Source organism: Gobio gobio (assembly GCF_949357685.1).
Source record: "Gobio gobio genome assembly, chromosome: 5".
Taxonomy (NCBI): domain Eukaryota; kingdom Metazoa; phylum Chordata; class Actinopteri; order Cypriniformes; family Gobionidae; genus Gobio; species Gobio gobio.
The window spans coordinates 15480228-15502168 of NC_137101.1; the positions used below are offsets into that span (position 1 = coordinate 15480228).

Sequence of the window (21941 nt, forward strand, 5' to 3'; positions counted from 1 at the left end):
AAAACTGCAACTCTTGTGGGGTGTTCCTGGTCTGCAGTGGTCAGTATCTATCAAAAGTGGTCCAAGGAAGGAACAGTGGTGAACCGGCGACAGGGTCATGTGCGGCCAAGGCTCATTGATGCATGTGGGGAGCGAAGGCTGGCCCGTGTGGTCCGATCAAAGAGACGAGCTACTGTAGCTGAAATTGCTCAAGAAGTTAAAGCTGGTTCTGATAGAAAGGTGTCAGAATACACAGTGCATCGCAGTTTGTTGCATATGGGGCTGCATAGCCGCAGACCAGTCAGGGTGTCCATGCTGACCAGTGACCCCTGTCGACAGCCTAAAGTGCCAACAGTGAGACGTGACATGAGCATCAGAACTGGACCACAGAGTAATGGAAGGTAGCCTGGTCTGAAGAATCATGTTTTCTTTTAAATCACGTAGATGGGGCAGGTGCATGTGTGTCGCTTATCTGGGGAATGTTACTTTGACACGTACCACCTACTTAAGCATTGTTGCAGAGGTATTCTCTGGTGTGGCCTCTTTCAGCAGGATTATGCGCCCTGACACAAAGCAAAAATGGTTCAGGAATGGTTTGATGAAGTTCCTAACAACGAGTTTATTATCATATAATAGACTATGTAACCCTTAAGAGTAACTATTTTTTTATTTTTTTTATTCTGTCCTAATATTAACAAAGGCAAGTCTGTAATATGGACAGATAAAAATAAGTACTTTTTTTCAGGCGAGGCGCATCTTAAGCGAGCCTGTTCTCTGTGTTTAATTCCGTATGACAGCATAATGCGTGACGTCTTTTTATCGTTCTTTTGCTCATGCGGGCCAGTTCAGAACCATGATCTGTTCAAACTGGAATCTGATATTGGGTGGACAAAAAAAAATCAGATCTGAACCAGTGTGAACGTAGAGACTGTCCATCATCTTTTAAATCTGTGAACCAGCGTTACATCTATGCAATGTGTTATGTGTCCTGTCAGAAATATGTGAATAAATGAATATGACCGACAATTAAATAGTTACATGAATTTTAAAACTTTTTTTTTTTTTTTATGTTTATGCCATTCTCACACTTTGTGTAATCCCTGATGCAGTAGGTGAGCCTGAATGTAATGCTATTGTGGTTTTATTGTGTTCAAACTTTGAGTTATTAAATGACATTTTATCAGATTTAATTGTGCATCAAAGAGAAAGACATCTTTGTATCCATCATTGTAAAAAAATAAATAATTGTATTACTATTTTTGCAGATTGAGTTCTAGTGTTTATTAGCAAAACCATTTGTAATGAACACACAATACTGGCCTAATCATATTAAAAATGTGAGTAAATAAAATAAATTACAAATCTCTTTCCTTCATTTTAAATACCAGTCAATCACAAAAACAAATCCGATTTTTAAAATTGGGAGAAAGAAATTTCATCTTTACATCCTGAGAAGTAAATGGCTTTTTGTTCAGTCAATGCACAGCTGATGAATGGGCTTTGACACATTAGCTCTTTCCCCAGAATTCCTCCTTCCTTCTCTGAGCGCGGCCCAAGAGCTCAGAGGCCACAGAGCACGAGGCTGCTGATCTAGATGAGATCTGAGACATCTTATCATCTGGATTTAATATGAAAAAGAGATGTTACATTTTTTCAATAAGAATAATATTTCATATCATTATAATTGCTAAATATATAAGCATTTTATAGAAGATATTTTAAGATATTACGGTTTCCATGAATGAGTAATAAAGGGCAATGTGTATGCACAACAATGCAGACATGCACTTAGTGAAACCAGTGATTTTAAATGCATTAGACGTTCTTGATATGTGCACCACATCAAAGAACACGTTGATCTAATTCTCGTTCCAACTAAAAGTGTCAGACCGACATAAAAGCATGAAGTAACTGTAAGCAACTGCTTATGGCTGCTAATATCTGCTAATATTAGGAATATGATTTTACCATTGTCTGACACACCAGAATCAGATTCAGGAAACACAAACAGCTCTGGCCGAAAAATTCCCAGGTCACCTACAGTTGACACAAAGATGATATTGTGATCACGTATGGGTGGATTACATAAATGAACGTAACATCATAGGCAGTGAAACTTAATCACGTAATTTCCACTTTCCACACTGTGCATATTTTGTAGGTTAACTGGACTTACACATCAACAATATATTATTTAATATGATTCAATCAACTGGACTGCATTAGGTTAGACTAATGAAAGTAATTGTTAATGGTCAGCTATAACTAAAAATAACAACTGACATTTTCTTTTACTGTCTTTAAATCTATATGTAACACTGAATCATTTTCAATACTGTCAGGGAAATAAAGCAACATTTCATTTGGCAGTAGTTTATAATGATTATATATGTTTGGGGTTGGTAGTTTTTTTTTAATGTTATGCTCATCACGACTGCATAAATTTGATCAAAATACAGTAAACATATTAACATTGCGAAATATTGTTGCAATTTAAAATAGCTGTTTTCAATTTCAGTACATGTTATGTAATTTATTCCTGCAATGGCAAAGCCATTTTCAGCGGACATTACTCTTTAGTCACATTAATGTTCAGAAAACATTTTAATAAGCTGATTTGTTGCTCAAGAAACATTTCTGATTATCATGACAGTTTAAAACGGTTGTGCTGCTTAATATTTTTGTGAAAACAGTGATACATTTTGTAGACAGCGTTTATTTGAAATAGAAATCTTCTGCAATCTTTAATGTCACTTTTGTTACATTTTTCCTTGATTAATAAAAATATGAGTTTCTTTTAAAAATACTCTTGAACATTACTGTGTGTATGTGTGTATATATATATGCAATAATTCAAATCATGTTAGTTCTCTTGAATTTTCATAATTAGGAGATACGCAAGGATACGTCAATCAATAGGTGTATCAACTATCTTTAGAAATAAATTACTCCCAGGAGGACAAGGGAAAATCTGACCCGACTCAATACAGTGCTACCAAAATAATGCACTGACGTTAGTGGAAAAAACTAAACAGGCACAAAAAAGATGACAAGAGACTGACCTAGATTATTCTCCCCCTATTGCTGGCGGTAACCTAACCTCTCTCTACTCTTTCTGCTGGTAAATGACTCAGTCACGTTTCAATTGCGTGTTTATAGAGTGGCGGTTGTATTTCCAAAGTATGGATCGATAATCACGCCATCAAATAAAGACTTTTTTTTTTGTAGCGCAATACTAAAATGTTCACTTCTAATATGCATAAATGTCTTTACAGCTTATTAAGGCTCAGCGTAACTTCAGAAAAGCTACGATCGGTAGGCCTCTCATAATCAAACTCCCATGGCTGCGACCAGATCTACATCAGTGGATGCTGAAAGGAACCGTACCATTATGCTGAAACTCCGGGTTTCTCATCAGGCCCTGAATTCTGTTGGCAAGTGGAGGGACAGCAGCTTTGTGACTGCGGCTGGTTTGTTGTTTTTGTGATGGCTTGGCTTGTCTTGGATGGGTATAGTCTGCTGCTTCCTCACCCTCAGACCAGGCATCTTCACGCATGGGAAGTAGATCCACGGTGGTCAGGCCAGCTGCCGGTGAGGAACGGGGCAAGCTTCCATTCTCAGCCTTCGCAATACAATGGAGTTTGAAATCTGAAGACATAATGCATGACATAATATTGCACATTTGACTTAAGAATCATGTACCTTATGATGTGGACGCTGTGGAGAGCCATCTATGATATGTTTATAAGGAGAGTGAGGTTTTCCTAAAGGTGGCTCACTCCTCCTAACTTTCCTGGAGGAATGTTTGGTCTTCGGAGGAGAGACCAGCAAAGCTCCTCCTAATAAAATTAATAAATAATATTAAAATAAATGTTTGTTTTTTTCTTGATTAATTGATTGATTACAAACTATGTCTAATGAACGAGAGGCTTGAGAGTCTGACTGCAAACCATTAAATCGAAGTGAAACTGCTAAGATGTCAAAAGTATAGGTTCAAGGTGGCAAACGGATGTACTATCTGTGCAGAAAACCACAGCTGTCTGTAAAACAGACATTATTCATTACTAATAGGTCGATGTGAACTTTTGAAAGTATTGTCAAGTACAATTTTTACCAGTGGCTGGAGTTGTCCGATCGTGATGCGTTCTTTGTACAGTCTGCATGGTCTTGAGTTTGGGCGTTGGTAATCTGCCCCCATTAATGGAACCACCAGACCCCTGCGCCACTGATGATGACTCAGTTTCCAACAACTGCAACCTACAAAAGATATGCGAAACGTCTGAATGGAAAACTGCCACGGCATAGGCAGAAACATTTTGCACATAAGATTCATTGCTCCTGGATTTGGTAGTATTTATACTGGAGAAGCCAACATGATGCTGGACTAAACTATGAAAACCCCACTGTAAACCAGCGTTGTACACCTTTCAGAACTGAATTGGAAATTACTTCTAAATTCCAATGCTGTTCTTGAATTCAGTTTTCATAAAATTTATGAAAATATATCAAATAAAATAAATTATAATTAATTTTATTTTTCATTTGAATTATCCTTAAAATTATTTGTAATTAATAATGTAATTGTTTATATTATTTGTATCTCTGTGCTCAATTCTTTGAATTGTAATTCATTAACTTCCTCTTCATTTCAATTCAAATTCCAGCTCAACTTGCTGTGTTGCAGCCAACTCGAGTCAAATTCTTAAAATTTGACTTTTGCCCAACAATAAGACCATCATGTCCATGTTCAAATACAACTGTGGTGACAATTCAGAGGAACAACACGCACATACCTCTCATTCCTCTCCTTCATGTTTCCATGATCATCTTTTGGATTCCACGCTTCCTCTGAAATCTCAGACTCATCTCTCTCTCCATGACCCTCTTCTTCATCCCAGGCCAGCTTCCTATGCACAGGCAGGGTGGGGTCCTCAGGAAGACCCGCCTCTCCTGGAGAGCTTCTTCTGCTGCCTGCCACAGAAGCAGAAGGTCCAGGGCTAGAACTTCCCCTGGCACTGCCAGCCCTAAAGAGACATGCCAGGTCATTGAAAAAAGGAAGCTCTAAACTGACTATTTCTGATTATTTTGAGTACTGACAGAGTTTTGCTCACCTGGCCAGGTCTAGAGCCTCAATGATAGGGCTGCTACTAGTGCTTCTGCAGGCCTCAGATTCAATGGAGGATGAGGAGGCGCCACTGGAAGGCTCCCACATCCAGTTGTGATCAGACAGGATCTGATTCAGGTGTTGCCGAGAGAAATGAGTTCCCCGGGACCGTTTCCTGTAGGCCTCTGCCTTCTCACGTAGATCCCGCACCTGTCGATAAACAGCAGAACTTTAGAGTTGTTAATGATTAATCAGAGCCTGGAAAAATAGAGCTACACTGCAGATAATATGTATAGGCAAGGAGACTGATGATTCATGGCAAGCACAGACAAAACACTGCCTTAGATATTCAGGGCTCAACAATAAGGAAGTCATGCTGACCCAGTGAGATTCTGGATCAGTTTACGTAATGTTTTAAAAAATAATTAATTAATTCTAATAAGTAAACTTCTTTTGTCAAAAAAAAATATATTTCTTTCGACATGTATAATATATGTTGGTAAAAATCTTTTCTTCGGTGGGAAAATGTATTGTTGAGCCCTGATATTGTAATTATTATGATATGCTTAATATAATGATTTTATTATGCTTAATATACATGTGTTGAATCAACATAAATTCAAATCATGCAACATTGTCGCATCCGCTTCGAAACCGGTGGAGAATGTGTGTAAAAGTGGAGGCAATCATGCTCCGCTCCTAAAGAGCTGACTCAAAAAGACACTTCTGTCCCATACGGCAAGACTTGCATGAAAGTTTTGCTGGAGATGCATTGAAGCACACTTGACACCATAACCTAAAATCAAGTACTTCTGTCTTACAAAAGTTACTTTTTACAGTGTCAGCATGACACGAAAACTGCTTTGAAAGATATAGACTAAAAGGACGTGTCAAAATGAAGAGCCAAGCACTGAATTTATTGTCATGTCAGATGCTGACCATTTAAAAACAAAGAAATCAGATCAAATAATTTACCAAGCAGCAAAAAAAAGCAGTATTTGTTTTCACCCTTATTTGTAAGTCCCTGCTAAATGAATAATGAATAATAATAATTATTTTATAATCAATAAATATAAAATAAAGGGTTTAACGGGTTAGTTCCTTAAAGGGTTAGTTCACCCAAAAATTTAAATTCTGTCATTAATTACTCACCCTCATGTTGTTCCAAACCCGTAAGACCTTTGTTCATCTTCGTAACACAATTAAGATATTTTGGATGAAATCCGAGAGCTTTCTGACCCAGCATAGACAGCAACACAATGATCACTTTCAAGGCCCAGAAAGGTAGTAAAGACATCGTTAAAATAGTCCATGGGACTACAGTGGTTCAACCTAGAAGTTATGAAGCGACAAGAATACTTTTCGTGCGCAAAAAATATTCAATGTCTTCTCTCCCTTTTACTCTCTTATGCTATTCACGTTGTTGGGCTATTCACATTGTATAGTTCTTGTCAGCACGCCCGCCTCCCATGCCAGAGACCCTGGTTCAAATCACGCTCAGAGTGGAGTGGGTTGAGTAAGACCGGTTACACATGGTGCCGTGACCCGGGTGGGGGTGAGGTTTAGGGGGTGACATAGGCCAGTAAGAGCTGTGCTTGTAAACCTCACTCCCTTAAAGTTGTTATTTTTGTTGTTTTTTGCGTACAAAAAGTATTCTCGTCACTTCATAATATTAAGGTTGAACCACTGTAGTCACATGGACTATTTTAATGATGCCTTTACTACCTTTCTGGGCCTTGAAAGTGGCTGTTGCTTTATGTGGTGTCAGAAAGCTCTCGGATTTTCGAAGATGAACAAAGGTCTTACGAGTTTGAAACAACATGAGGGTGAGTAATTAATGACAGAATTTTCATTGTTGGATGAACTAACCCTTTAACGTTTAGCTATGCTTTTATATAATCAGTGAGTGAGCCAAAAAAAGTCAATACAGAATTACCAGACACCAGAAAGCAAAAAAAAAAAAAGCAAAACCACAGACAACTTCAAAGTTCCAAGTATGCTGACAGATAACATCTTGCTGAGTGATCCACCACATGCACACATACTCAGATTGAACACACACACACACACACACACACGCACACTTCAAGTCTAGGCCCATATGCGATGATACCATTTCGTTTGAATGATGTCATACATTTGATGGCACAGAACAGACACGCATAAGCAAATTAAGGTGTCTAAGGCAGCAACAGCAGCGAGAGGTTGGATGCAACATGCGAGTTACCTCATGATACCACTCGTGAAAACCATCACACTCCTGCAAGATTAATCATACAGATCAGTGATTAGAGAGATTACCTTTCCGTTTCCTAACAGCTCTGCCCCTTTAATCCACCACAGCTCAAGCTTTCATGCAATGTGGTGTCAGAATTGCTCTTGAAGTATTACTGTAGCCTTCACACTCTCTAGTCATTTTTTATTTGCTGTGTTTAAGTCACCTTTGTGAGTGTTATTTAACTGAAGTTCTGGAAATACTTTCGTTTTCAAGAATTAAAATCATTTAGAAATGCTTTATATTTTAAATAGATTTGTCAATTTATGTTTTTCTTTTAACATTCAACACTAGACTGAAAAAACTGCACCCTTTTTTTGTCTTGTTTCCAGTCCAAATATCAAAAATAAAAATCTTAAATCAAGATGCTTTTACTAGATAAGCAAAACATGACATCAGATATTTTTTCTTGTTTTCTGGGGAGGAAAAAAAATCAAACGTCATGAGTTTTGCTTAAAACAAGCAAAATGATCTGCCAATTGGGTAATAAAAAGTATCTTTTTTCTGTTTGGGACAGAAATAAGATTTCAAACAGAAACAAGATTATTTGTCTTACCCCATTAGCAGATCATTTTGCTTGTTTGAAGCAAAAACACACTTCATTTTGATTTTATTGATTTAAGAATTTTTAGATATTTAGAATAGAAACAGGACAAAAGTACTAAACAAGAAGAGCATTTTTGCAGTGTATAAGCCTAAATTGAATATCTCTTTAGAAAATGTAGACTAAACTACTTAAAGGGTAACTAAACCCTAAACCAACTTTTTTTTAGTTAATGATCTGTTATACTGGGGCTTTATTAATGCTGTTCATTGATTCGAGTAAATGTTTTGACATTTGAGTATAAAGTGTTTTAATTCTATAAAATATGGTGTCAAACCGCCAAAGTGCTGCCCTCTTAAGGTTGAACGGTGGCTACTGCAGTTGAATTTTCCTATTGGACGTTGTGGTACATCGTGACGTAGGATGGTACTTCCAACGGCTCACTATCCGCGCCCCTGGCACGAGCTCACCACGCCCTCAGAAATGTTTCCCCCAATCACACGATGAGAACGGCTTCACTCCAGTATGAAATGTCATGTTACATGAAATAGAAACATTATGAATGAAACTGACTTGAAACTTGCTTTAACATTGTAATGAAGAAAATGCGGTTAAATAATGCAGTTGTCAGTACACGTCAGGATTTTCTAGCGATATTATTGACGCCCGTCATGTGTACAGATCATTTTCATACACAAGCTGCTGTTTCACTAGCATCGTCTGCATCGGGAGTTAACGCAGTTTGAGCAGCGGCTCGCATTGATAAGGCTCCGGGTTTGTGTCTACAGACAATTCACCCTCCTCCACTTCAGGTGAAGGTAGAAGAATGACCGCTCTGTTGCAAAGCTGGCGTCACTCCAGTCATTCTCCATCTTTGCGACTCGCGAGTCTGACAGCTGTCAATCAATCCGTCACTGCGGGTCTCAGGTGCACACCCTCCGCTTACCCCCGCCCTCGGTTCGTCCCCTCTGTCTCCACTGGGCTCTGCCCACTTTTCCAGCATTTTTTAAAAATTGCCAGTGGGTGGAGTTAAGCTCTGAGCAGGGGTTTAGTTACCCTTTAATTTATATGGATTCATTTTATGATGTCTTTATGAACTATTTAAAGCGACAAATTTGTAGTTGCATGGACTTTCAATGGAGGGACAGAAATTTCTCAGATTTCATTTAAAATATCTTCACTTGTGTTTCGAAGATTAACCAAAGTCTTTTGGGTTTGGAATGACATGATTTTAGGCCTGCACATTTGTTTTCTTTTTCCAGAAGCTCACCTCCTCCTTTGCAGTTCTGGCCTTCACCCACGCTCCATCTCTATAGTTGTATTGGAGGGGAGAACGGAAGTTGGATCTGTACTCAGTTTTCACTTTCCTTTCAGACAGAAAAAGAGGGAGACTATAAGAGTATTTATAAATGTAATGTAACCTATTGAATATAATATGAATGTCAAAATAAATATGTTTCACTTATAAGCTGCTAAAGCAAAATGCATGAAACGGGCCATATGAAATCCATTTTCAATGTGTTGTTTCTGTTTTTTTCCAGTCCTGTACAAAGAAACAAAACAAAAAATACAACAGTCACCTCATAGCCTTGGGTGAAGTGTCTCTCAGGGCAAAAGGTGACCTCACTTCCTGTTGCTGTAGATGGGTGACATCCTCTTCGGGGCTTGACTTCCTGCTGTGTTGTTGCTCCTTCTTCTTCTTCTTCTTCCTCTTACTCTGGTATGGTGGACATTTAGGCAAAAGCACAGGAAATACCATGTCAAAGGTACAAACATTTTTGTAAATGTAAATTCCTCCTGTACATTGTTCAGCATGTGTAAAAAAAATTACGAGGAACTGACATACCAAAAGTTTATATGCATTTCAGTTATCTATAGTCAGATGCATTTACATTGTGACTGTCACTCACATGATGGCCCATACAGTTGATCTAACAATATGTAGGTGAAACTGGTTTATCCGCCCCCATACTGATGCTATGATGTTTGGAAAGTTTGATGTGTGGCTGAGCTGAATGTATATCCACCAAAATTGGTGACACAGAGTAAGTGATTTTCTTTGTGTGTGTGAATGTGTGACTTCCCATTCATTAGAAACTATGGGGAAATAACTAGAAGAATAACAAAGGGCAGTAAACAGTAAAACTATTTGCACTACAACCATTTTCTTTATGATTATGATAATTAATTAAAATGGTATGATAGCAAATTCCAGTTTGCAATATCAAGCAGCTAAATTAACTGGGAGTTAAAAATGGCCACACCCACTCTTACATTTAAAATAAGGTGGATATTTCTGTGTACCTTCTCTGGCGTTGTGTTCTCTGTATGAAGCAGAGGGACCTCATATTGTTCAACATCTCGCCTCAAACGCGGTGGTCTGGGAGGAGGTGATCCTTTAAAACTTCTCCTGTACTCGCTCTCCATAATTACTGGGTTTGATTTGAAGGGTGGGATGGCTCTATTGTTACTGTACAACATCTAAAACAGATATGAAGTAATCCAAAACACAAAAAAGGTCCAATGAAAAGATAATTATTCAGACAGCAGATATATTTTTTCCTACTGGGTGCAGGACACTATAGTTCATTTTTGTAAGTGAGGATAGCAAAATAAAGTAAACTGTGACATATTATTCCCAACAATTCAAAAACAGTGAACTCCCAGTAAAATTGATTAAAAATTTGGAACCAAAATTATTCAGACACTTTGACCTGACCATGTTTTGCCTTAAGCTGGGCATACACTGTGCGATTTTCGTCCGATTTCGAGCCGAATTCTGACTCGTGCGACTCTTTTTTGGGTCGGGGCGATTTTCAGCTTTGTCGTGCGTCGTTTGTCGTGAGGTGTTCGTGCAGTGTACAGGGGGAAACGAGAGGCGACAAACCTCTCCCGATCGGCAATCGGATGGTCGGGTGAATTTCTGGCATGTCAGAAATTCTGGTCGCTCCTCGTGAGGTTACTAAACAGCTGAAGCAGAGCTACGAACTGATTGCCCTATTTCTCATCACTGCGCCTGCGCGAAAGCAGAAGTTGAACCGTGAATCTTTAATGCAGCAAGAAAGAAAACGAAAAGAGGGAGATCTTTAAGTTCTGTAGGCAGTTATCAAATAGCAGAAATTTAGCAAACTGTTGCTTTCCTCCAGTTCGTGTTGTAAAATGGATAATCGAAGACGTTCAAACTGCCGTGTTTAACCTATGATCAGTGCCTCTTTTATTCATTTAACTTTGAATATTAATTTACTTCATTTACTTAATTTTATTTACTATTATTTAATATTTACTTAATTTTACTATCATGGGAAAAATGTGAATCGTTGTCCATCATTTGACAAAAGAAAAGAATGAAAAATGTCACGGCGCAATATAGATTTTTTTTTTTACTTTTCGTTTTAAATCTTGAATGCGAGTCAGTGGATATCACACAAAAACGCAATGTGCGCGAAAGTCGGTGAAAGTGAAAGTAAAATCTGACGAGCTTTCGGCGCATATATTCTCACAGAGACAAGATTCATTAATTCAGTCTTAATTTATATTCTTAATATTTCTCTTGTGGCCCATATTGTGAAACAAATTAGAAGAGAAGTATAGGCCCATTTCGTGTTAAACAAGTTGTTTTTTAAATAAAGCTGCACTTACTTTCTGATATTATTGCAGTGTTATGAAATATTTTAGACTGATAATCATTTTAATTATAGGCCTAAAATTCCTTGTTTAATTGGGCAAAATTTATTTAAATAATGAGGAGTAATTAAGCTAATCTATCTATTATTTTATTATGCAGAGTATCGGTTATGCATTGATGTTGTAAAATTAGCGCGGGGCAATAAATGTAATATCAATTTAATAATAAAAGTAGGCCTACCCTAATAATAATGTTCATTTATATACATAAATTGACAATGCTAAATGCTCTTGATATCGATATTATATCGATATAGATAATTGGTATTATCTAATTGTGTACTTAAATTTAACAGCCAACAGCTGATTGGTTGATTGTAATCCATTACATACCTTTCTATCAAAGTTATCTGGCTTTATCAAGATTAATTTGTTCTGACACAGTTTAACTCTGAGTTCTTGTCATATTTTATTACCATTTTCTAAACTATAGTGAATAAACTATGAGAAAATGTTGAAGGTGTCTGAATACATTTTGGTTTGACTGTATATATATATATCAAATAAACATAGTGGCATGCAAAACGATACTGCCATCTACTGGAAGAGTGTTTTATTGGTAAGAAATGCACTCAAAAACAATCAAGGCATTCAAATACATATCAGTAATTCATATCTTAAAATATAATACGCTTCAGGTGAGCATACGTGCTCTGTCCAATAATATGTCAGTTAATCTGGCTAGGGACTGAAAGCAAGCCTATGTGTGATGATAAAAAGGATTTTGAATTATGACAATGCTGACAAACGTGCAAGGAAGTACCTCCTGTGCAGCAAGCAGGGGCGAATCGGCCACAGGCGTTTTCCACATGAACTGTCGCTGGTACTCTGAGTTCAAACGGCCATTTCTCTGTCGCTCAGACTTCAGTCCCGCTCTTCTACGCAGTGCATGGTGAATCTAATAGACAGTACACGCTCTGAAATACTGTAACTGCATTGATATTAATAGTTAATAATACAATTCTAATTGTTATACACCAATTATGGCCTCATAAACGAATTTGAAAAACTCTAAAAAATATTTTAATAAAAATGAGAAAAATGTGATATATAGATCTATAGATATATATATGTGTGTGTGTGTGTGTGTAACCTGTCCTACTCGACCCACTCCGAGCAGGATTTGAACCAGGATCTCCGCCATGGGAGGCGGCATGCAACACTACAGTCATGTAGGGACACTACAGACCACAGCCATTAGCGTCAGGCCAGGCCTCTTGAGGCCAGGGGAGTGAGGTTTACACTCACAGCTCTTACTGGCCTACGTCCATTACACTCACCTCCCTAAACCTCAATCCCATCCGGGTCACAGCACCATGTGTAACCAGTCCAACTCAACCCGCTCCACTCCGAACAGGAGCAGGGGTCTCTGGTGTGGGAGGCGATCGCGCTAACAAGGGTGCTAAAGACTCTTGAGGCCAAGGGAGTGAGGTTTACACACACAGCTCTTACTGGCTACATCTGTTACATATGTAAAATGAATTGTGGTATAGAAACTTTATATTTGCTACCGAGGAATCTTCTCCTCAAGGGGAATAACTTAACCCAACTCTGCACCAATGCACATATTTCACAATCTGACTCACTCCATTTGGTCTCTGCTGGTCTGCAGCCGTGGTGGATGTCTGAGCTGCTTGTGCCTCTGCTTGTAATTGGTGGGATGGTGCAGCGATGCCCTCTGGTGGCACGGGGCCTCTTGGGGCTAGAGGGGTCGCTACTTTTTCTGAACTAGTGGCTCTAAGCACAGGTGTGACAGCAGGAGGTGTGACAGGCCTGCTCTTCTCCTGACGGCGCTGTGGAGACGAACCATGCCCTTCCCATCGGAAAGAATTGGATACCTGAGGTGGATAAAATGCCACTTTCCTTTTGGATATGAATTGGGGTTCCCGAGTAATTCCTTTAAATTATAGAAAAAGATCAATCAATTCAATATTAACCAAGTTATTAGCTTATTCATTTTTATGAAAAAATGTATTTGATCTCTATCTATCTATCTATCTATCTATCTATCTATCTATCTATCTATCTATCTATCTATCTATCTATCTATCTATCTATCTATCTATCACATACTTGACTGGTCAGAGCGCAGTCCAGCCAGTCGCATCCTGCGATGGGGAGAATCGCTTCTGGATCGTGTTGTTCGACTCTTGTATTTACTTCGATACTCGCTGATTCCCTATTAGAAATAGAGCATACAATAAACAAGTGCACTTTATAGTAAATCACAATTTGCATGTGGAATGTTAAACAATCTGCATATTTAAACGAGCCGTATAATAAATGTGTGTATCTGTGATTTATTAGAAAACCATGCTTAATAATGCCTATCTGACAATTGGATAATCTGGATTTGTATTAATCCGCGCACAAACTTCTTCCAAGAAATAACAGGAAGTACCGACAGTAACTTGTAAAAGGTTTACCGTTTAATTTCAACGCGTTTCTTAATAGTCACGTAGGTTCTCTTTGTTCTCGGCAACGCGTAAACTATTATTTACCAGAATTCATATTAATGTATATCTGGTCACCTAAAAGTAAACAACCAGCCTTATATCAAAACTGAAAGCATTTCTGCAGCCTGCAGCGCGCGCTCCACGTTCCTCAAACAAATGACGTCGCACGAGCGCGCGCACCTTTAATCTGTGTTAAAACAGTTTCCAGTGGATAATTTAAATAACTTACCTTAAAATGGACAGTCATTCTGAGTCAGGGCTAATAATGGTGACTAGTGCACAAATAGGTCCGTGAACAAAAGACGTGTTTTTGTTACTCGCTTGGTGGAGTGAGATTATTCGTTTGCAGGCTGGGCTGTTACCTTGGTGAGGGCTGCAGCGTCCCATGAAACGCGCATGCGCGCCTCTGTTAAGCAGCTTTGTTATGACCTATGGTTATGACGCTTTGCTGCACCATGTGTTTGTGTAGTAGTAAGTTTAAGTGTAATTAATGCCGCCTTCACGTGCTATAGGAAATGTGATAATTCCCACTTCTGAAGTCGTGATTACGAGCTTGTTGCATTCAAGTGCTTTATTGTCGGAATGAACAGGAAGCATGGACTACAACTGGTTTATTATTGCCTATTTATTGGGAAAATGTTATTCAAACCAAAATTATATGTAGTGGCACATGCACTGACAACCATATAAACATTCACGTTGCTTTCTGTCGGTTCTGTACGTTAATCGTCAAATGCAGGCTAATCAAAAACCTTTAATTAATTTTTTGAACAATTTGTTTCATAAGCTAAAATGGAAAACAAATGTAGCCTTTGCTGCACTTTTTCTCCTCTCAGAAGTAAAAAGAAGTAGGCCTATCCTTAAAATGTATATAAACTCAAAAATATATATTCAATTGGTATTTTCAACCGCCAGATGGTAGTAAACAGTGTGGAAAAGCATCCAGGAATAAATACAGGCTGGCTAATTTCTCCTTCACTACTAGCTACTTACTCAAATGTGTAGTTTGACTTGCATGTTGTCAATGTTGCTAAACTCAAAAGTTGCTTTCTGAACAGTAGTAATATTATGTAATAACTGTAATAATTTTGTAGTAATATGTGCAGCGCATCAAGGGCTAACCCTGGTATCAGTTTAGGTAATCCGTTCAAAATCGAGGCCGACGCTACTTTAATCGCTTTAACAAATATCTACCACCATTTCTTTTTGGTTTGTGTGGTTGCAGGACGGCAGCAACTTTCCGCGAAGATTTGCGGGTCTCTCAAATTTGGGGACGTGGCAAGACGTACCCAATAAAGACAATTCACTACTAGGTGCGCAGCGGCCTCGAACGACACATCAACCGATTGTGTAGTCTCTTGTGCTGATTGGTTTCCCGTTGCACTGTAGCCAATTAAAAGATTGTGCGCGGAGTCAGCGCATTATTAAACAACGGTTTCCGTTACATCCGGGGTTTGTTGTGCTGAAGTGGCCCAATGGCAGTGGACGGACTCCACTATTCACGCTGTGATTGGATAGCATCGCTGCTCTTGTCCGAAAAACGGTGTGGCACAGGGGTGTGCAGAAGATTAAACTAAAGACCCTGTATTGTGTCTGACATTCTCGACCTCGTTCTAAATCTAGGTAAGTTTGTATTTTATGCGTTGTTTGTTTGTACTATAGAAATATGGTTGACATTTGCATTTGCCTGACCGTATACGTTATAATGACGACTCACTTAAAGGGGCAGTTAGTATTGTTAATTAAAGGGATAGTTTACCCCCAAATAAAAATTCTGTTATCATTTACTCACCCTTATGTTGTTATAAATGTATTTCTTTCATTTGTAAAAAATAAAACTAGAATGTTAGAAAACTGACGGCCCCAGTCATCATTTGCTTTCATTGCATTTTTTCCATACAAGTGAACGGTGACCGAGACTGCCTTAACATCTTATATGTGCCGAAAGGTAACTTATTGTCCTCTATTTGTGCTTCTATTATCTGGATCATATCTGTCTTAATTTTTGTTTAAGTATTGGTTGGCCAGTAGTAAAGAGCTTTTGTGTTATTTTTGTGTAAGACCAAAACATCATAACTGTTTCTTATATTGCTGTGTCTAGTGCCTACCAAAGTCCCAATGAATCTGAAATGATTTAAAGGCATGCATGTTACTTTGATAACCTTATTATCGTATTTTTATTCTTTATTATTGCATTATTACTTTTTCCCTATTGTCATTCAACAAGGTTTGTCCCTATTGTCCCATCAGAATAGATCTGTGTGACCCATTTTTGTGCCATTCCCACCCGTTCAGAATGCCAGTGATCTCTTTTTTTGTTGTCTTGGATGGGCTACTTGTCATTTTCATTATTTTTATTACACATTTTAGTTTTTTTCCTCCTTCCCTGGAAACACATTTTTGTCTATGTTTCCGTCTGATATTTTGCCAGTCATCTATTCTCTTTCCCCTGCTAGTGCTACACACATTTACACTACCGGTCAAAGGTTTGGGGTCAGTATTTTTATTTTTTTTAAATGTAACACTTTTATTCAACGAGGATTAATTAAATTGTCCAAAAGCAACAGAAATCCTTTGTAGCATTATAAATGTCTTTACTATTTCAAATACATTCTGTTTTTTGGACTTTCAGTTCATAAAATAATCCTGCATAAAAGGTATCACGTTTTCTACAAGCAACCAATCAGTATATTAGAATGATTTCTGAAGGACTATGTGACACTGATGACTGGATTAATTCAGCTTTGCCATCACAGGAATAAATTACATTTTAAAATATATTAAGTAAACAGTTCTTTTAAATTGTAATAATATTTTGCAGTATTGCTGTTTTACTGTATTTCTGACCCTATAAATGCAGGTTTGGTGAGCGTCAGACTCAGAGACTTATCTTACCAACCCCAAACTTTTGAACAGTAGTGAATGTCACACTTCTTACTCAAACATACACAGTGTTTACATTCACTGATTCAAACAGATCTTGTTAACTCATACAATTATGTTTGCACTGTGGTTTCTTTAAACAAAGCCACACTAGAAATAAGTGTGGTCAGTATTATTTTAGTTTAAAGGGGATTTGGGACATATACATGCTAATATTTGCTCTCTCTTTCCTCAGAGCTTACATGATGAAGATGGAGATTAGGTCTCTGTTGATGTGCTTTGCTCTGTGCGTGGTTTATGCCACCAGCAAACCCACAGAGAAGAAGGAACGTGTCCACCATGATGTGCCACTGAGCAGCAAAGAGCACGACGATGGCACAAACTTTGACTATGACCACGATGCATTCCTTGGGGAGGAGGAAGCCAAGACTTTTGATGACCTGACCCCGGAGGAAAGCAAGAATAGGCTTGGGTAAGGATTGTGCTGAGTGTTAAGGGGCATTTAGCAATGATTTGCACAACAAAATGAGTGGAAGTCATTCATTTTCTTTGAGAATTGGGGGTTTCCACTTTTCAGCAGCATATGTGACTGCACAAAAAACAATTAAGAGAGCATATTCTCATAGTTATTGTATCTTTTTGCTCTTCTTTTTTTCTGCCTTTTAGTAAAATCGTGGATAAGATTGATGCAGATGAGGATGGTTTTGTCACAGAGGCCGAGCTGAAAGCATGGATCAAAAAGGCTCAAAAGAAGTACATCTATGACAATGTGGAAAGGCAATGGAAGGATTTTGACATGAATAATGATGGCATGATCTCTTGGGATGAATACAAGAATGTCACATACGGCACCTACCTTGGTAAAAATGCAGTCTTTTTTTTTCTACAAACTTACAAACAAACTTAAAGGATTGGTCGCTAAAAATTATCATTTACTCAGCCGCATATGTAATTCCAAACTTGAATGAATTTCTTTCTACTGTGGAATACAAAAGAAGATTTAAAAAATGTCTCGTGTTGTTGTTTTTTGGATCATATAATGAAAGTCAGTGGCATCCAGGGTTGTTTTAGATCCCACTGAGTTTCATTTTATGAACAAAAACAGTTGAAGCATTCTTCAAAATATCTTCTTTTGTGTTCCAGAGAAGAAAGAAACTCATACAGATTTGGAACAACGCGAGTACTGAAGTACAACATTTTTTATTTGAATAATACTGTCTGTGTTTTTCTAGATGATCCTGAACCTGATGACGGCTACAACTACAAGCAGATGATGGTCAGAGATGAACGGCGCTTTAAAATGGCTGATGGAAACGGAGACCACATCGCTGACAAAGAGGAGTTCACAGCCTTCCTACATCCTGAGGAGTATGAACATATGAAGGACATTGTTGTATTGGTGGGTCTGTTACTATTATGTCAGTTCAACCCCAGGTTAAAGTTATTGTGAAACCTGTTTGCATCCCATTTTACTTCTGTAATCTGACGTACACCATTGTTCAAAAGTTTGGGGTTGGTAAGATTTGTTATTGTTTTTGAAAGAAGTGTCTTATGGTCACCAAGGGTGCATTAATACAACTTAAAATAAGTGGAAATATTTTGTGGAAATTGTGATAAACCTTTTTTCATGATTCTTTGATTTATAGAAAGTTCAAAAGTACACATAAAAGCACATGCGGACAAAAATAAATATTATGGCCACAAATTATCAATTCTTCTCTTGTTTTAGTAAATCATAGCTGTGAATTAAGAATTTGTTCCCACAATTTATTAATCCATTCCCTCGATTTAGCTAATTGTGGCCATGTTATACTAATTAGTTCCCTCTTTTTACTTAACTAAAACAAGGGAACAAATTATTACAACATGTCCATGATTTATTAAAACAAGGGAACAAATTATTACAACATGTCCATCATTTAGTAAAACAAGGGAACAAGTTATTATATTGTGCGCACAATTTAGTAAAACGAGGGAACAAATGATCATATCATGCACACGATTTAGTAAAACAAGGGAACTAATTACAACAAGGCCAAGATTTAGTAAAAAGAGGTGAACGAATAATTATATTGTGCACATGGTTTAGTAAAACGAGGGAATGAATTATTATACTGTGCACAAGTTTTAGTAAAATGAGGGAACGTATTATTATAACTTGCGCACAATTGAGTGAAATGATGAAACAAATTATTATATCATGCACACGATTTAGTAAAACAAGGGAACAAATTATTATATCATGCACACGATTTAGTAAAACAAGGGAACAAGTTATTATATTGTGCGCACGATTTAGTAAAACGAGGGAACAAATTATCATATCATGCACACGATTTAGTAAAACAAGGGAACTAATTATTATATCATGCACACGATTTAGTAAAACAAGGGAACAAATTACAACAAGGCCAAGATTTAGTAAAACGAGAGAACAAATTATTATATTGTACACAAGTTTTAAGTAAAACGAGGGAACGTATTATATCTCGTGCAAAATTGAGTGAAATGATGGAACAAATTATTATGCCATGCACATGATTTAGTAAAACGAGGGAACAAAATTATTATATTGTACACACGATTTACTGAAAACGAGGGAACAAATTACTTAAACGTGCTGACGTATTAGTAAGTCGTGGGAACGAATTGTTCATTTTCTTTCTATCTTTTGATTTTTAAATGTCTACCCTGCCACTTTTGATCAATTTAAAGCACCCTTGCTGAATAAAAGTATGAATTTCTTAAAAAAAAAAAAAAAAAAAACGGACCCCAAACCTTTGAATGGTAGTGTATTTTCTGAGTGAAATGTGTAATTTAATGAGAAAATATAGAGTGTGGCATAATTTTATCCATTGGAAATTGATTATAGAATGTGGGTGTTTCATTCCAGAACGGATCTTGCTGGTTGGGGTTTAAAAACAAAAAAATACTGGTTTCTAAAGTTGATTAGAAAGTAAAACAACAACACAAACATCTTCTTAATCATGTATGAATTTTGCACACCAGCACATGTATGAAGAAAGCTAATAGGATCTGCTTAGGATGTTTCCTGTTTTAAATGTAATTTTCTGTAACCTTTCACTGATCTTACTGCTTCAATTTTATCATTAGGAAACTATGGAGGATATTGATAAGAATGGTGATGGTTTTATCGACCTAGAGGAGTATATTGGTGAGTAATGATATTTTAAATGTGCAAGTCTCTTACAAAACCTTTTAAAAGCTTTCACAGGTTTTCATGCATTGCTTAAAACCGCTTGAATTTGTTTGAATATCAGGCGACATGTACAACCATGAGGATGAAATGGACGAGCCTGAATGGGTGGCGACAGAGCGAGAGCAGTTTTCGGAGTTTAGAGACAAGAACAAGGATGGAAAGATGGACAAAGAGGAGACCATGGACTGGATTCTACCGGCTGACTACGACCACGCCGAAGCCGAAGCAAAGCATCTGGTGTACGAGTCTGACACAAACAAGGTAAGCCGAACATTAAAACGTATTTTGTCAGCTTTTGTAAAGCTATAATTGAAATCATTTTAACCGAGTCTGTCTCTGTTTTTCAGGATAGCAAACTCACCAAAGAGGAAATACTCAACAAGTATGATTTGTTTGTGGGAAGTCAAGCAACTGACTTTGGGGAGGCGTTAGTTCGACATGATGAGTTTTAATTATTTTTTTCTAGTATAATAGAAAATTACCTTTGAAGTTGTTTTGGTAAAAGAATATAATTTATTTTATACGGCTTCATCATAACACAACGCTAAATCCTCAGATTTAGTTCACTTGATAGATTGTTTTCTCTTTTTGCACACGGAAATGCATTCACGACATGCATTCCTATTTAGTTTTTTTTTACTGTAAAGTGTGTCAGTAACAGTGTTTGTTTGATCCGTCTTTTGAATCGTGGTCCATGTACAGCATTATTATCATTTCAATAACGGTTTATTTGTTATTTTAATGAGAAGCAGTTTATTCAGAGCTAGATTCAAGGCGATTTTTATACGTGCTACTGATCTATGATCAGCTCCCCTTGCTGTTCACAGTCCTGTTCAATGGGATACTAAGTACTGAAAGCTCTCAGATTGGTTTGTTCAGACGGTTTATACAAATAGATATAAAATATATGTATATATTCACTCGTTTATGTGAATATGTATAGAGCTTTATTCATATAATCTCACATTTCTCTCCTGTGTGCACAGACATTGATTATAGGATGATGAGGATCCTCCCCATTTCTCTCTAAAGGCAATACACTGTTGTCTTAATATATTTATTTAGGAATAAATCTTCTCCATTGATGCATCCCATGAATTTCTATCAATATTAGGTTTTCTGAACACTCATCTCTCATTGTGCCTTTCACTGTATTTTCTATTTGATTTGGCTCTTCAGTTGGAGCTATATGTCAAAAACGTCAAATAATTTTGGTTCTAGGGCCCAATCGAACACATTGCTGAATAGATTGTTGCTTTAAATTTCATTATTTGAAATACACTATGCTGTTTGCAACACGTTTGCTATGTTACAAACATAGCAGCATCCTTCGTGGTCCATTAATGCATTTTATTTTTCTACATAAAATGTTTTGGCACCCAAGGTTTTAGGTGACTTCCTTCAAATGGTGCTGTTTTAGCTCAACGGATTGTATCTTGAAAACAACAAATTGTCAATAAACAATTATGACTGATTATATATTTTTCAGGAATTACTTTCTGTCTGTCATTTTGTTTGAGATTCCACAAATAGAAGAAATAGACAATATTGCTTACAATTTATGAAATAATTCATATTAAACAGTAGTGGCAAAAAGTGATGTCCAGGGGGAATATTTGCACAATATATGCTTTTAGTGACACTTCAGAATATAATAAACAATCAAAATTTGAGGAGTATGTTATATTGGGAAGAAGAACTTATTGGTTTATTGTATTATGCAGACAACGCATAGAAAAACAAAAAGCTCACTGCAAATAAAGCATACCTTGATTAAAATGTAATCATTTATTCAT

General features: G+C 37.2%; 2 protein-coding genes across 10 annotated transcripts; one reads left to right on the forward strand and one right to left on the reverse strand.

Moving 5' to 3' along the window:
* Nucleotides 1–1052: 1052 nt before the first annotated feature.
* mdm1 (Mdm1 nuclear protein) lies at nt 1053–14449 on the reverse strand. Of its 8 annotated transcripts, none has more exons than XM_079817770.1 (15): nt 14272–14444; nt 13660–13765; nt 13173–13483; nt 12350–12484; nt 10207–10383; nt 9483–9619; nt 9173–9269; nt 7311–7343; nt 5091–5293; nt 4773–5003; nt 4094–4236; nt 3682–3818; nt 3367–3601; nt 1948–2016; nt 1240–1597 (listed from the first exon to the last, which is right to left on the reverse strand). In XM_079817770.1, exons 1-15 carry the CDS (start codon nt 14287–14289, stop codon nt 1488–1490), a joined length of 2142 nt encoding a protein of 713 aa, XP_079673896.1. In that variant the 5' UTR covers nt 14290–14444; the 3' UTR covers nt 1240–1487. The 8 variants fall into 8 exon arrangements, with proteins under 8 accessions (XP_079673897.1, XP_079673896.1, XP_079673898.1 ...); XM_079817772.1 differs by lacking the exon at nt 14272–14444 and adding an exon at nt 14013–14201; XM_079817771.1 differs by lacking the exon at nt 7311–7343 and having other exon boundaries at nt 1053–1597.
* Nucleotides 14450–14969: 520 nt separating this feature from the next.
* Nucleotides 14970–21941, forward strand: calua (calumenin a). Of its 2 annotated transcripts, XM_079817781.1 has the most exons (8): nt 14970–15665; nt 15946–15990; nt 17161–17397; nt 17592–17785; nt 18158–18324; nt 20040–20100; nt 20207–20406; nt 20493–21941. In XM_079817781.1, exons 3-8 carry the CDS (start codon nt 17168–17170, stop codon nt 20595–20597), a joined length of 957 nt encoding a protein of 318 aa, XP_079673907.1. In that variant the 5' UTR covers nt 14970–15665; nt 15946–15990; nt 17161–17167; the 3' UTR covers nt 20598–21941. The 2 variants fall into 2 exon arrangements, with proteins under 2 accessions (XP_079673907.1, XP_079673906.1); XM_079817780.1 differs by lacking the exon at nt 15946–15990.